At 38.7% G+C, this 15,269-nt stretch overlaps 1 protein-coding gene across 10 annotated transcripts in view; it reads right to left on the reverse strand.

Moving 5' to 3' along the window:
• Positions 1 to 15,269, reverse strand: part of THRB (thyroid hormone receptor beta) — a 163,030-nt gene that overhangs the window by 24,919 nt on the left and 122,842 nt on the right. The window contains exon 1 of one of the 10 annotated variants that reach the window (XM_072328146.1): positions 13,914 to 14,355. The exons of 8 other annotated variants lie outside the window; for them this stretch is intronic. In XM_072328146.1, the coding sequence (XP_072184247.1) occupies positions 13,914 to 14,355 (442 nt within the window). Of the gene's footprint in view, positions 1 to 7,059; positions 7,388 to 13,913; positions 14,356 to 15,269 lie in introns of those variants that run through there. One more of the 10 variants, XM_072328147.1, reaches the window with a different exon arrangement.

Below are 15,269 nucleotides of genomic sequence, written 5' to 3' on the forward strand. Positions count from 1 at the left end.
AACACTGGGAAACAGGACACAGGTGCCTGCATGACCGATTTACTAATACTCCTACTGGAATCTGAAGGGGGACTGGGGAATGAGCAGAGAGATCTTACTGAGGTACCATATCTGTCTACAGTATGGTAAAATATTAGACTCACATGTAGGTTATATTTCTATATTATAAACTTGAGTAAAGACTGTTGGACACATGGATCTGGTTCCTGACCTTGAGGGAAGAAAGACAGCAGGGTTTCGGTTCTAATTTACATCATGACTGCTAACGGACATTATGCCAGTGGAGGATTAGCAGAGGCTATTATCCCCGTCCTGCCCCCCTTTTGCTCACACAACACACACTGAATGCAGCTGACACAGGAGGAAGCAGGGTCAGCAAAGGGATATGGGATTTTGTACCAATTTTTTTGTCACAATTAATGACTTCTAGTTACTGCTATTCATAAAAGGCAGACTTACTTTAGCTTAGGTTATGCCCTCTAAAATTCAGCATCACCAGCTTCTGCTTCCTCAAGAAATACTTCTAAATTAAATGCCTTGATATTTCATTAAGCATATAATCTGGTTAGCACTGCTCATGTAATGGCAGCTTTGTTCTATTGGAGCAGCAGGAGATGACTTGTTTAAACTGCTTCCTTAAATATATTCAGCAGCCTGCACATGTGACCACTGATGTCCATCCTCTTCTTGGAGTTTCAGGACTTTATCCTACTCAGGAAACAGTCCTCATTCTGGCTGGAAAGAAATCCTCTACAGGCACTCCAAGTTAGAAATTAAAAACAGAATCCCTACGTGTAAGCACATTCCTAATTGTTCTTTCATTAGCAGTGTTAACTGCCTTCTACTTTAATTACTTAAATCTAAGGTACCACGTTCATCACTTCTACAGGATTGTCCCCATGTCACATGAAAAACACATACCCTGCCCTCTTTCACTGACTCAGTGGGGAACAGCAACATGGACAGAAAAGCTTCATCCCACGAAATCACGGACAATAAAAGTACTCAATAAGCACCTTTTTTTTTTTCTTTTTTCTTTAAAATGATTGATGCTTCAGACAAGCAGACCACACCAGGAGGGATAAGGGAAAATTAGCTCTTGCAAACTGTAACATCCACTGTAAATAATTCCTAGTATTTGCAGTTCCTGAGTAGTTAGCAATTAGCTAACAGAATCATTCAAAAGCAATGCTGATATCACTGAACTGTACAGTAACAGCCAATTTTGTTCCCCTGTCTTCCAAGCCTTAAGAAGGATATGGGCTTGTTGTCTGTAGAGATAGGATGAAGGGAAATGGCTGTAAACTGAAATAGGGTAGACTTAGGTAAGATATTAGCAATACATTGTTTACTGTGAGACTAGTGAGGCCCTAGCACAGGCTACTCAGAGAAGCTGTGGATGCTCCACTCCTGGAGGTGTTCAAGGTCAGGTTGGATGGGGCCCTGGGCAGCCTGAGCTGATGGGTGGCAGCCCTGTTCACAGAAGGGGCTGGAACTGGTTGGGCTTTAAGTTCCTTTCCAATCCAAGCCATTCTGTGGTTCTAAAATACTATGCTGTGTTTGGATTTTCATTTGGTACACCCAGTTTGATCCTCAAAGTTAAGCACTGAGATTGACTTGACATCACTGTTCACTGTTGATCTTTTTTGATGGAGATCAACGATTAACAACTTTGATCTGTCTTGTCTGCTGTTTCTTCTACAGCCTAAGGAAGCTCCTTTGCTTTCCAGACTTCGGCCTACCAGCCTGTCTAATCTTACCTTCTTGGCAAGGCTAGATGCTCAACAGGACCAGCTGCCCCTATCCTGGAAGAGAATGTTGGGTATGTTGTATAATCCGCTGAGTCTTGATGATGATCTACCGTAACTTTAAAATTGCAGTTGTAGCTTGTAACACCTTCTGTACTAATATGGCAAGAAACAATTCCCTTCTGCAGGAAAATGTTCTACAACTGTAAGGGCAGACGAAGACCTGCTAACCTATCTAGATATCTGACATAGTCTGTACCTTTAACACTGTATACCTACATCCTCGTTTGTAGGAGTGACACCTCAATGCACAGTGTAACATACTGGTAGGATTCAAAAGAGACAATGTGTGGCTATTCCTGCCCCCCTGCAGCAAGCCAAAGAAAAGCTATTTAAATGGAAACAACCCCTGAAAAACAGTATTCTTTGTATGTTGTGCATATCAGACAAGCATATTTTGAGAAAAGCAAAAAGCAAATGTCAGTTTTGTTGAAGAACTGTTGCACAGACTTCCCACTTCAACTCTCTGCATGTATGCACAATATTAACTTAGGAATTGAACCAGGATCAAACTGTGATTGACTGTCCAACAGGGATACATGAGATTGACACCAACAGTGTTCATAAACCAGATGCTATCTGGCTTGCTCCTAATCCTTCATAGGCTTATTCCTTTCAAACAGGGAAAGCCATTTTTGCAATTGCAGAACCTTGTGTTTTAAGACCATTACGCAGTATTTTGTTTTCTCTGTACATTGGCACAGTCACGTAATAAATGTACTCCCTGAAATCTTTTTTTCTTCATGCAAGCCATGTGACTAGAAACCACTCAAGAAAATGAGGAATTCACATTTATTCCTAAGCTCGTATTCACTTACTAGACACCGCTTTATGAAAATGAATAAGAAGAAATTAATTACTACCTTGGGAATCCCGAACTGCATTAGAATTGAAAAGAAAATTTATACCGCTATAATGTTAATTTTATAGTCACATTGTTACGCCTTGCAAAGTATAAGAAAAACACAAGAACCATCCTGCTATCGTAACTGGTATACTCGTGTAGAAGTCTATAGAATGTCTATTGGACAAAGCACAGAGCCGAGTCAGAAAAAGCATACTCCATTCTTGTTTGTTTGTACAATCATTGTTATTCATCTGAAAGGCTGTGCTGATACAGTGATCTTTATTTGCCACCTTCTTTAATTCATTCCTCCTGAGAAAAATTGCTTAGCTCTCCACAGGAAACGTCGTTAAAGAGATTCTCTCTTCTGACTTTTCTTGTCAGCTAGCTGGCTTTCTTGTCCACAATTTTATTAACATTCTTTGATTTATCAAATTACTAAAATTTGGCAAGAGATTCTGCAAAGACAGTAGGAACAACATGTCCTACAGCCCCTCTTCTCTGAGTGACTTTCCTAAATATTAGCCCTTTGGGTTGAGTCAGAATCCTTGTCAATGAAGCCCAAACCCTGCTATCACTTGAACTGCTACGATCAGTACTGCAGTTGCTCCCATTACAAGCTATAGGTACTAAATGCACTACTGTACATAACACTTGAGTGTCAGACCATTCAATTTTTTTTCCTCAAAAATTATTAAAGTGGTTCTAGAGAACATGGCATAGTATAATAAATAATTGATTTACCTAGAAATCTCAGTGAACATCAGTTTTACTACTGATGCAAAAACAAAGCATGACAGTTTACTCTCCCATTCTTCATTTTGTTTTGCAAAGGTTAGAGTAAATGAGGTGAAAAAGCATTTCCCACTGGTATTTTTCTTAAAAAAGAAAGAGATACAATTCCAACTACATAATAATTTGCTGAAATGGATGCCAATTCTCTGATCACAGCTGCTTCTTTATTTGGGTGGTCAAGAAAGAAATTAATCATTCTTAAACTCAAAATAATTGTTAGCACGGCTACTCTCCTGCAGGAGCCAAAGATGCAAATAACTCATTCTCTTTGTAACTTCATTATATGCACACATGCACCCATGCTGATTAGGAAGACATTTTTACATAACCTCCATGTTGTGTTTTCTGAGGTATTCAAGAGTACCCCGGTGTTTTCACACTGCTAATAACTCAGTCTGGACTAACTCAGAAGCATAAGCTAGCAGTCGTTTCTTTAGCTGCATACAAACTGTCTGAGAAAATACAAAGGGAAATAACAATGACAACTGCAGTAACAACAACTTTCAAATCCTATCCACCACTATACCAAGAGCACCCATAAATATCTCAGTAACCTCATCTGGGGAAAAAAAAGTGGCCAACAGGGCTAAGTACTGACATTGCTATTACACAACTCAAGAATCTGAGCCTGCAGATCAGTATTTTTCAGGGCAGTTTCCAGTTACTTCTGGCCTCCTCCACAGCGCCTGAGGTTAAAGCCTAAATTCACAGACAGCAGCCAGCATCTTTTGTTAACTTTGTGAAACGACTCTGTGCAAAGGGAAGTGAAATCCAACTCTCAGCCCACACTCAACTTTGCAGACCTATTTTTCATGTTGCCAAAATATTGCTCATGAAGCAAAAGTGGGGATACAGAGGATGCTGGGACTCTGTAAACAGCTCTTTTGCACTTTTCAGACTGTGCTACTTCTGTGCTGTCCCAAAGTGTTCCTCCTTGCTGTACAGAAGGCAGGAGGAGGCACAGGGGTGTTCCGTGCAGCCCCTCAGCCTCAGGGGTTGCTACACGGCACGTCTCCCCAAAGGAGCACTGTCTGCCCAACGTCAGCTCTGTTCTGCTCACTGGATATCACAACCCTTCTTCCTTAGAAGTCACATCTTTCATCAAAACCATCAGGAAAATGTTCAATGCACTGCAATAAGAGGAGCAGCTTGAATGTCTTCTTTTGTTCTGGAATAGCTAGATATACTTTCAAACTACTCACTTTTCCTCTTCTGTGACACCTTATTGGGGTCTTTTGTTCTTATTTTTTAAAGTTACTTCAGGAATTCTTTTAAAGTGACATTAACAATGAGAAATGATTAAATTCCCCTTTAGAAATGTTAACTTTCTCAGCATGAAATGCTGGTGTTTCTTTCTGCTTCTCAGACGGAAAGGAAGACTTTAAACATCTAAAAAACTAACAAAAGTTTTGATATGAAAAGCCTCCATGTGCTACTGTAAAGTACAATCTGATTTGAACAGCTGGAATCTTACGGAGATTACTACAAATTTCAGGGGACTAACAGAAATACCAACTGCAACAATCAGGACCCCTCATGGACACCTGCTTATGGACTTAATTTTGCTTTAATGGGCTTTTACCAAGGCTTCTCTTAACAAACTCCCTCTTCCCCCCTCAAAATCAATTCTGGATCAATACAGGCACACATGCCCTGTATGGAGCCTTCTGTTCTTATGACAGGATTAAAAGGTTCGTTAGTTTTATGATAGCTTGGTTAAAAGATGGAAATTGTACCAAACAACAACAACAACAACAAAAAACAACCCACAAAAAAAAAGTGATAGAGAAGATGCACATGTCCCACGGTGTTTATATCTGTTCTGATTAACAAACTCAGCACTTGCAAAGGTCTGACAGAAGGTATGCAACTCTGTATTGTCACAGCAATGCAGCTCTAAAAGAGTCCCGAAGAACGACACTCTGTCTCTGTGGATGATCAATTAAAAGGCTGCTTGAGAGACGCCTTCTATCAAAATTCAGTGCATTTTTAGGGGAACTGAGCTAGTAGCAAACAAAGGCAGACCAGCAGTTGTAGAAAATAACTCTGTTCCTTTAACCCAACAAGTAAAAAACTTTGAGCAGAGCATGAATCGTATGAGATATCTGAGTACTGAAATAACTTATTTAGAGCTCTGATATATGTATATCTGATACTATTTAAGAACCTTTAGCACTAGGAAGAATATGTTACTTAAATAACTTTGCAATAGTAGGACTATTTTCTTTAAGTTGATTCTGTGCAGGTTTTGGTTTTTTTAACCATTCCCAAGACACAAAAAAAGTCCGTAAAGAGCTGTAAGTTCATTAGTTAATTCCCAATAGTAAGCAGACTTAAACAGCATTCAAAATGCTGAATAGTAACAAAAACACGCATTATCCACAGCTATTCTACCTATAATTTGCTCATCTTCCTACAGCTTCCAGACATAGGATGTTTTAAAAAAATATTTCCTGCATTCTGAACTGCAATGGCGCTCAAATAATAAAACTAAGAAGACATTTTTCTACCAAATATACAGATTTACTGCAGTGAGCACTAATGAATATTACCTGCACAAAGGAAAATACTTCACATTTCTGTATTATTAATAATATCAACCGGTCTACTTTTGACTACAAAGCCACTTTAAAAATAGTAAATAGTGTTTTATCTACCCAGCTAGTTATACTGCATTTATTTTGGTTTTGGATAACTGCATACAGGAAATCTGGTCTTAATAGAAAAAGGACATTATGTTGCTACAACAGACTGTGTATGTTTATTCTTTAATTACGTGACTGTAAGGAAACAAAAGGATGTATATTCTCTGTTCATCAGTTTGCTTCTCTGAATTCAAAACAAACAACACTGAAAAGATTTTCAAGCATTTGCTGGTATTTTAGGCTCTTTCTGAGAAGGGATACCTGCTCTGATTATGTGAAAGAAAAATAAGGAAATCTAAAAGCAAGTAATGATTCAATCCTAAGGGAGCTGATGCTGCACTGACATTATCTATCACAAACGTATTGTCTATATCAACTTTTTGGATGCAGAATAGTCTTTGTTGCACAGAGGTATGCTTGAATTCTCATTCTTTTTTTGCTTTGCACAATCAGAAAGTATATGGTTTTCATTTAAAAGAGTTACTCTACCAAATGCATTCATTTTACCCACACGTATTTACAGTTCTATTTTCAAAATACTTTGCCTGAGTTGCTGAGTAAACAGAGTTCACATTTACTGGCAACAAGGACTCATACAAATCGTATGCAACTAGAAAACACAGCTTTAGATGAAGAATATATAGCGACGACATTTCAGATGAGAAACTTTCTTATCTAGCTCACTGCTGAATAGTACATGAACTTAATTGCCACAAAAAGCAGAAAGCAAGCAATAAACTGAAAATGTCTTTTACAGATTAAGAAAAAGTGCTTGGAAATCCTCATCGCTCATAGAAAACCTTACAATCACCTAGCAACCTCTGTTACTGCTGCTTTCAATTTTGAACAGGCAGCCTTCACATTCAAAGATGTATCTGAGCCAACTGATGCAACTGTAAGTTTAAAGCAAAACAAAAACATAAACAGAGATTTTTTTGTTGTTGTTATTTAAATAAATTGCCCCTACCTTTCTTCTGAGAGTACGATGGCGACTGCACTTGAGAAAAAGTAGGTTTTTCTTCGGTGAAATATTCAGGTTGGTTGTACTGATTCAGGGCCATGTCCATGTCAGAGTACTCGCTTTTAAACACGTTTCCAGGGTAACTACAGGTATAAGGCTGATTCACCGCCCAGGCCTGTTCCATATATATGTTGTTACTGTGCAGGACCTGAGCATCACAACTGCTGTAACCCTGATTATCTTCGATATATGTGCAATAATCAGTGGACTGCATGTAGCAATTGCTACCAGCAGCTGGGTGCACTTCATATATTTCTTGCATACAGTAGTTCATTTTGTTAGCCTATCTCAGCTCCTACTTTACGTACGCACACACACACACACAGGCATGCATACACATGGGACGGGAAAGGAGCACTGAATATACAACACCGACAAAGTCGACAGCAAAACAGCCCTTTTTACTTGGGAGCGGCACCCGATGTGCTAAAATCCTATTTATACTGGGATGGCTTCTGAACTCCCCTGCCAGTCAAACATATTGGGAAGCAGATTTATGACAGTCAAAGGTCTTAATCTGTGACTGTAAGTTAATTCCAAGGGAAGATGGCAGACAGGTAGCAATGAGCACCAGACAAAGAAGCGACATCCTGACAACCCTCCTGTTCCACTGTTTGTCTGTAATAATCATTTTATAAACCGTTTTCAGCCCTTCCCAATATGATTAGAAAATGATTACTAAGGCAAGGACACAGTTATGTCACTGTAGTTGTCAACTTAAGTGTGAAGCATTATAAAGACTGCTTAAGAACTCCCAGAGGGGACACGCTGAAAATCCTAAAATCAATAATCCTGTTTTTCAGCATTAAACCACAGAAAATCCAATAGTGCTGTGCTGATGACCCAAACAGAAGTCTAGTTTTACAAAATTTAGCAACTTAATCTGTCATCAGCTTTATTGATTTTGTTTTACAGAATTACATGCATGAATCTCCCCAGCCTTCCACACACAGACAATCCTCCCTATTGCCTGGTAATGCATTTACGGGAAAGCAGCTTTTTTAAACTTCAGTGATTTGTAGAGGTAATTTCTATTGAGTTCAACAGGTGGGAAACTTCAAAATATTGTCAGTTAATCAGCAAAAGGAACGCTGCTTAAACATCATCAATAAGCTAATTGTTTGCCTATTTTGCTTTGTTATCTTTTATGTTTCGGTAAAGAAGCACTTTCAGAAACCCATTTTTGTGACAACATACAGAAGAGAGTAAGTAGAGATTTTTGCTTGTTTTGGCTCATGTATGAGCTGTGAACCTTTAAATGCTACTGCAAAACACGTTTTCTTTACAGGACAGCTGAAATGTGGTAAAACTTGTGAAGTCAGAAATAAGATGGCATCTCTTTTCAATGTCTGTACTTATTATTATGAAGCAGAAATAGTGGTTTGACAATGAGGTCTCGGCTATGCTATTTCACTCATTTTAAACAATGCACAAGATTGCCAAAACAACCCTGTGGATTGGCCCTTTTCATATGCGACTTTAAGAACACATCTAACAGCCTAAAACAACATACACCTTAAATGGTCCTCACTAGTTCTCTTAAATACAGAAGAATTGGGCATGACAAGTACACATTTTTCCTTACCCACACTGTTAAATGCTTTAGACTACCGTGAAGAGCCCACTGAGAAATGGTCTCCCTTCCAACACATAAGCAAACTAACTCAGTTAAGAGAGCAGCATTGCCTGTCAGTATTTAATACCCAGGCTGAACAGGACTCAAGCTTCTGAAGATGAGAGAAGTCATTGTTTATACTCGGAATACTTTTAACTATAAAAGCATTCCTCATTAACACATCCACAAATAGTTCTACATTAAAGAAGTTGAAACGTACTCTATCAAGATAAGTTCTACAGAAGTCTAACTTCTAATGAACTTATTCTGATAAAACTGATAATTTAAAGTAACAATTTACTTCAGTGAAAGCACTAACTATTAGCAAAATCTCAGAAGTAAGACATCAGTGAACTCACATTCTCCGTACTCTTTTTAACACAGACCGAACTCAACAAACAGTGTTGTGAAGCAGTGCAACGAAGCTCACATAGAAAATTTCATTTGAGTTCCAGTTTATGATCCAGATTTTACAAACAGTGAAATTGTCTATGATAAAAAGCATGTCTCTGGCTGGACTTGATTTCTCTAGAATGGATGTTCAGCATTTCCTATAAAAACATGCCTGTGTTTCCTAAGAAAATCTGTAGTAGCTGTTTACGTAGAAACCATCTAACCATGCCCATTTATGTGACCAGCTGGTAGTTCTGTAGTACATACAAATGTGATGCATACAACCCGCCAAGCTTACTTCTCCATGCTTCCCAGAAAGAAAACATTCCACAGGTGAGATTGCACAAAGGTAAGGCTGTATTTTACAGGACAGCAGAGCAGTATGTTTAAGATATTTTTGCGCCATCCAGAAAAACCTTTCGAGGACTGAACTTCAAGTTCTCAGTGGGTATATTTCTCCTCTTGTGGATTTGTTCTGCCAGATGAAGCAAAATGTTCTTCTTCTTTGTTCTTCCCTTTCATTGATACAGGTTTGTTACTGAAAAACTAAACAGAATTGTGACCGTAGGCAGACAGAGCCATCCCAGACAGGATTAAACCTGAGGATACGGTATCATGATGTGGCACAGTCTGTGAATTTCTTTCTATTCCAGGATCAATTCCTCAAAACATATTTTTGTTTTGTTTTCTGTCGCTCTGTCAATAATTCTTTGAAGTGTGTCACATGTGTCACTTTTCACAGAGTGGCTGTAATATCAGAAGGAAATTAATTTAAAAGAAATTGCAAAGAACAAAGAGAAAAAGCAAAGGGGATGGATGAGAGTCTTTTCTTACAAAAAAAGAGAAAAAAGAAAAAAAAAAAAAAGGAAAAAAAAAAAAAAGAGGATGATAAACATTGCCAGGGAATGAGGTTTCTACCTGTAATGTGCTAACATTGAAAAGGTTTATAGAACTGCAGATTGCTGTTCCCTTGGAAACAAATCAGTTCAAAAACACTGTAAAGATTTAACATCACCATTTAAAACTGAAATATTCCTATAATATTTTCATGTGACTCTCAGGGTCCAATCCTGCAGGCCCCTTTCATGCACTACTTTGAATTAAATCATCTGATAAAAATGCAGCCAGACAGGTCTTTATCAAAAGTCTGAAACTAGAGTAGCAAACAATATTTACAACTGTTCTTCATCTTGCATTCTGATTTGAACATTAGAGTCTTAAAACATGTCAAGTTGAGCTTTCACTTCTTTCAGCAGTGTAGTATCACATTTAGAATTTTCTTAGTTCACAGGTGTCTGCTTTTGGTAACACATGGAAATTGACTGCTAGTGGAACAAAACCTCAGCTGCAAGCAGAGGGCAATGGTAGAACCTCTGACATCGTGGCAGAAGAGGATTCAAGGTATGAATCCTAGGAAGAAGTCGGAGGTGTCGGTTCATTGTATCAAAAAGGGAAAAATATTAATGCTAAACCCAAACCCTGAATGCCCCAAATTTATTGAGCTACTCACCCGATATAAATCAGAAGTAAGTGCAGTGCAGTCGGCGATGTTACTGTGGCTGAGCAGAACTACACAGCCTCTCTGCATATGCCTGAAGGGAGGCTTCTGCAGGCAGACTGCCCTACAGTACATCACGCTGCTCTCCACAGACTCATGTTTTACAGTCTCAGCCTAAAAACTTTAATTATGAACAAACAAACACCCCAACAAGCTGCACTTCTCTGGTGACTTAACTCAGTTACCAAAATATCAAAATGAACTCTCAGAAGTTTTAAGGAAAAACGATGTTTCTGTGGATGACACTCACAACGGAATACCCCAAACAGCTGAGATCCTGAACACAGAAAAAAACCACCACTGCTCAATGTAACCCATCCCACCTTGAACCACCGCTTCCTGTGGGACTGTGGCACGCTACCCACAGGAGTCACCTGTGAGTGAACCTCATTGCTCCTAAACTGCGCTCCCTGCTCTACTGCAAAGACTATCTCAAGGCAAGGCTGCTATGCTCCACTTCCAGATATTCAGCATATGTGGAAGGTATTGTAGAGCATTCAGATTGTTCAGGGTTCTGCAGGACCAAACGGAAGGATTGTACTGTGGCTCTGTTAACACTTTATACATACAGATGGAAAAAACTGAACTATTTAGTCACAAAGAGCTTTGCACATTGGAGTATGTTGATGCAAGGATTAACCGTACCTTTCTAAATTCTGTTATCTATGTTCATATTACCAGCACCTACTTTTTAATATACATCCTTACATGTTACAAAATAAATTTCATTTCCTATTTGTAATTCTTTGCCTTGCCTACATTCTCTCAGTTACGTCTAATGAAGGTTATGTGGGAAAAACAAATCAGATCACTGCTTTCCAAGACGAATGCAAAACTGACTTTCAGGACTCCTAGTGTTTAATGTGGAACACATCCCAGTCCGTGACTTCTGCAACACATCAGCCGTTAAAAATTCAGCTATCTCCTTGCCCACAAATTACTGCCATGAGTTAATGTATAGCTTTGCACTACCTTACAACTCATGTACTTTATGCTCTGTGACCAGAGAAGTCTCAAAATGATGCTTCAAAAATACAACCTGCAAACTCGTTTGCGGAAGCTGGGTTTGGGAAGCTTATCGCATCAGTTCCGACCTCCAGAGATAGCATTACAAACCTAGACAGAAAAACTCAAACTTCAGAATCCAAAATGCTACCAAGAGCAAGAACAGAAAAGGAACCCAATACAATATTTATCTTATTTTGAAAACTCTACTTCTGACTGAATCAAAAAGTATGTAGAACTATGCAGTTTTATTGCTGTAAAATCACATTTTGATGGTTCAGAGAGAGTATCTCAATGGAATCAAAGGCACTAAAATTGTCATTTTGTCTACCCTGTATTTGTAATGTCAGGCAATAGAGTACAGGGAAAAAGAGCTGAAGCTTTCTGGCATAAAAGAGTTTCTTTTTGTTTGGAACAGATACAGCAAGCTTCAAACCAGCTGCCTCTGGCTTAAACCCGATGAAGTGCTCACTTACACAACATACGTCTCTTTTCTCAACACGTGTCAGTTTACTCCTTCTCAAAAACTGCTTCACTCACAAAAGCTGCTATACCTTGCTAGGACACACCACTAGATTTGGAGGTGACTCACAAAATGCTGGAGCGATATGCCTTTCATTTAAATACTTCAGATTCATTAGTCTGTTTGGGTAACAAAGAATGTCATAGTCTGTATTTAAATTTCAGATTCACTACAAATCCAGCCCTCCCTTAAAATGTTTGAAATCTTGAATTTGACATCAAATGAAGAGAAAAGAGCCTGCTTTTTCATGACCAAGAATCTTCAAGGTTTTGTTCATGCTTTTTCTTATGCTATGAATAGAGTAGAGTAGAATGGGATAGATCAGAATTTCCTTGCACCCTTCATGACATGTAGAAGTAGTACGCTGTCTTTCCAGAAAGGATTTGTTCCTCAAGATGTTTGCCAAAAATCTGTCTAAGTCCTTAAATAGTGTTTGACAACTTTTAAGATAGCATCTGAATAAATATTGCTAAAAGAAATCATAGGCCTGTGACCCAGACAACCCAATTTGTTAAGTCTCCCCATATCTCATAATTGGAAGACCCTGTTAGCAGACATCATTTAATTATGGGGCTTATCTCATGAGAAAGTAACTGCCAGCACTTAAAACGCAAACCTTTTCTGAGTCATTCAGTTTGTTCAAAAATAAAACACAACAGAAAAACAGCTAACGCAGCTCGACACAACATGATTAAGAGACTCTTGGTTGGGACCGTCTGGGTTTTGGCAGCCTCCTGACAGCCCCAAGTAAGACGTTAAAGCGATCAACACCTGACATCTGTTAGCAAGGAGGCATTCTGAGGTGAAGAGCAACTAAATCTAAAGAAATCAGGTACTTAGACCAGTTTAACTTTTTCATGAGGTGATATCCTTCCTGACACTGTAATCTTTCTTCCTGGAGTGACGCAAGACTTAAAACAAAACAACTTGTAGTCCCTCCCTTCCTCCCAATATGCAGCATTTATCTCTTAGGCGAAGAAGAACAAAGAATGATTTATCCCTCTTTAAAAAGGAATAAAATAAGTGTAAGCACTAAATTTATGCTAATATCTAAACTACGATTCCCAAAAAGAATTTCTTCAATGTTGCTCTAACATGAACAAAAAAAGCTATCTGAAAGAGGATGGTGATTTTTTTCTGATTACGGAATCAAAGAATATTCAGAAGCTGCATTTATCTGAGTTCTTAACGTGCAGTTACTGAAGCTTTGAGGAATGGTTAATAACGAGAAAGAGGAAAAGGCAAACAGCACCGTCAGGTGAGAGATGAACGCCCTGAGAGTACTAAACAAGTGCTTTACTTTGTCTACGCTTTTTTAAGGCATTAAGGGAGTGCTTTATTCAAAAAGTCCAGGTTCAAAAAAGACTTTTGATCTGCTCATCACAACCACAAAGAGAGAAATAAACTTTTAAAGGGCTAAAGGAATATAAATGATTTTAAATTAGATAACAAATTAGACAAAACCCCAGTGAGTATTTATCACATTGTCACTAGGGCTCCCCACAAAGCTAACACGTTATGTCAAAAGGAATACTAAAAATCACAATTATCCGTGACGCAAAACACAGCAAAATAGTAACAAGAAAACTCTCCCCACATAATAATGCAATTATCAATGGCCAATCCCCTGAATGTAAACAAAGATATAATAGCCATTTTCCTTTTAATACACTGTTTGCAATGCTTTGCATAGTAAAGCCAGTTACCTTTATATTTTTTTTCTTCTTTTTGATATTCCTGGGAACTTGGCAGGACTTGAAAGTTTGCTTTTGCATGGCCTGGCTGGAAAATTGTGCTAGTCCAAGTTGAAGCACGCCGACACTGTGAGAGTTGCTGTCCATTCCTCCGGATACCATCACTTTTGGAGAGCCTTTTCCTAAACAAATCACTTTCTGCTATGCCCACTACATTCCACTTCGGATTTTTTTCAGGAAGATGAATCAGCCTGTGCCATGACAAGAGGCCACTTTCTGGATGGCTGGCAAATACAGTTGGGCTACAGACTGTTGGCATTGCCAATATCTTGCTCAGGTGTGGAGTTTTGGAAAGCAAGTGCTTCCCCAGCTCTCCTGCTGGCGTGGTACTCTCATCCACTTGGCTGCACTGGTACGATGCAGAGCCTCTCAGCCATGCCCATTCAGCCACCATAGTTCCCCTCCGGTACAATTAAATATAAAACATTCCCATCTGTGAAGCCTAATGAAGCAGACAGATCTACATGGACTAACACTAGATGTAACTTTCACAACTCCACAACCATGACACAGGCCCCCAGGCAAGTTACCACCAATTTATTGCCCTGCTCATATGATCATTTGAGGTCTTGTAGGTCGAGGCTGGTCGAGAACAATTTTCAGATACTTAAAACACAAAACATCACGGATTCAGCCTTGTTTGACTTTGCTCTTATCGTAGGCTGACCTGAGGGACACTCTGTTACCTAAGTGTGACATTCTTATGTGGGCATGCTTAGCAGTTCCGCTTTTGCTACCTACTGCCTTTCCCTAGTTGTGGCCACACTGGAGTACCAGACACTAATTTTATCACAGGAGTTCAGACATGTGGGTCCAGTGTCAGTCAGAAAAGGGACTAAGGCAGCATGACTTGACCTAGTTGGTCAAAATACTTAGGTGAATTTATTTATCCCTTCATACAGAAGGGACTGAGATACCACTAATTGAATCTGTGAAGATAAATATAACCTCATCTTCTATTTTTGGGAAGCAAAACTTTTGCCATAAGAATTACATATTTAAAGAAATTATTTTATACCACATACATCAAAACTCAAATTCAAGACAGCTCTCCAAATGGCATCTAGTAAATAGTAAATTCCAGATGTTTAACAACTAACATGCACTGTGGTTTTAATCACAGTAAAATTCCGCTATTTTATTGAACCTAAGAATTAATTTCACGTACGTTTCACTTCACAAAGTCATCCATACATATTAAAAACACGTGCATGCCAGATTAGTTATTTCCTGATAATAATCTTCAGAAATAACTGGATTTCAGTTACCAGATCTATCATATCAGTACTATTTTTGAAAGATTTGCCC

Source organism: Excalfactoria chinensis, chromosome 2 (genome assembly GCF_039878825.1).
Source record: "Excalfactoria chinensis isolate bCotChi1 chromosome 2, bCotChi1.hap2, whole genome shotgun sequence".
NCBI classification, from domain to species: domain Eukaryota; kingdom Metazoa; phylum Chordata; class Aves; order Galliformes; family Phasianidae; genus Excalfactoria; species Excalfactoria chinensis.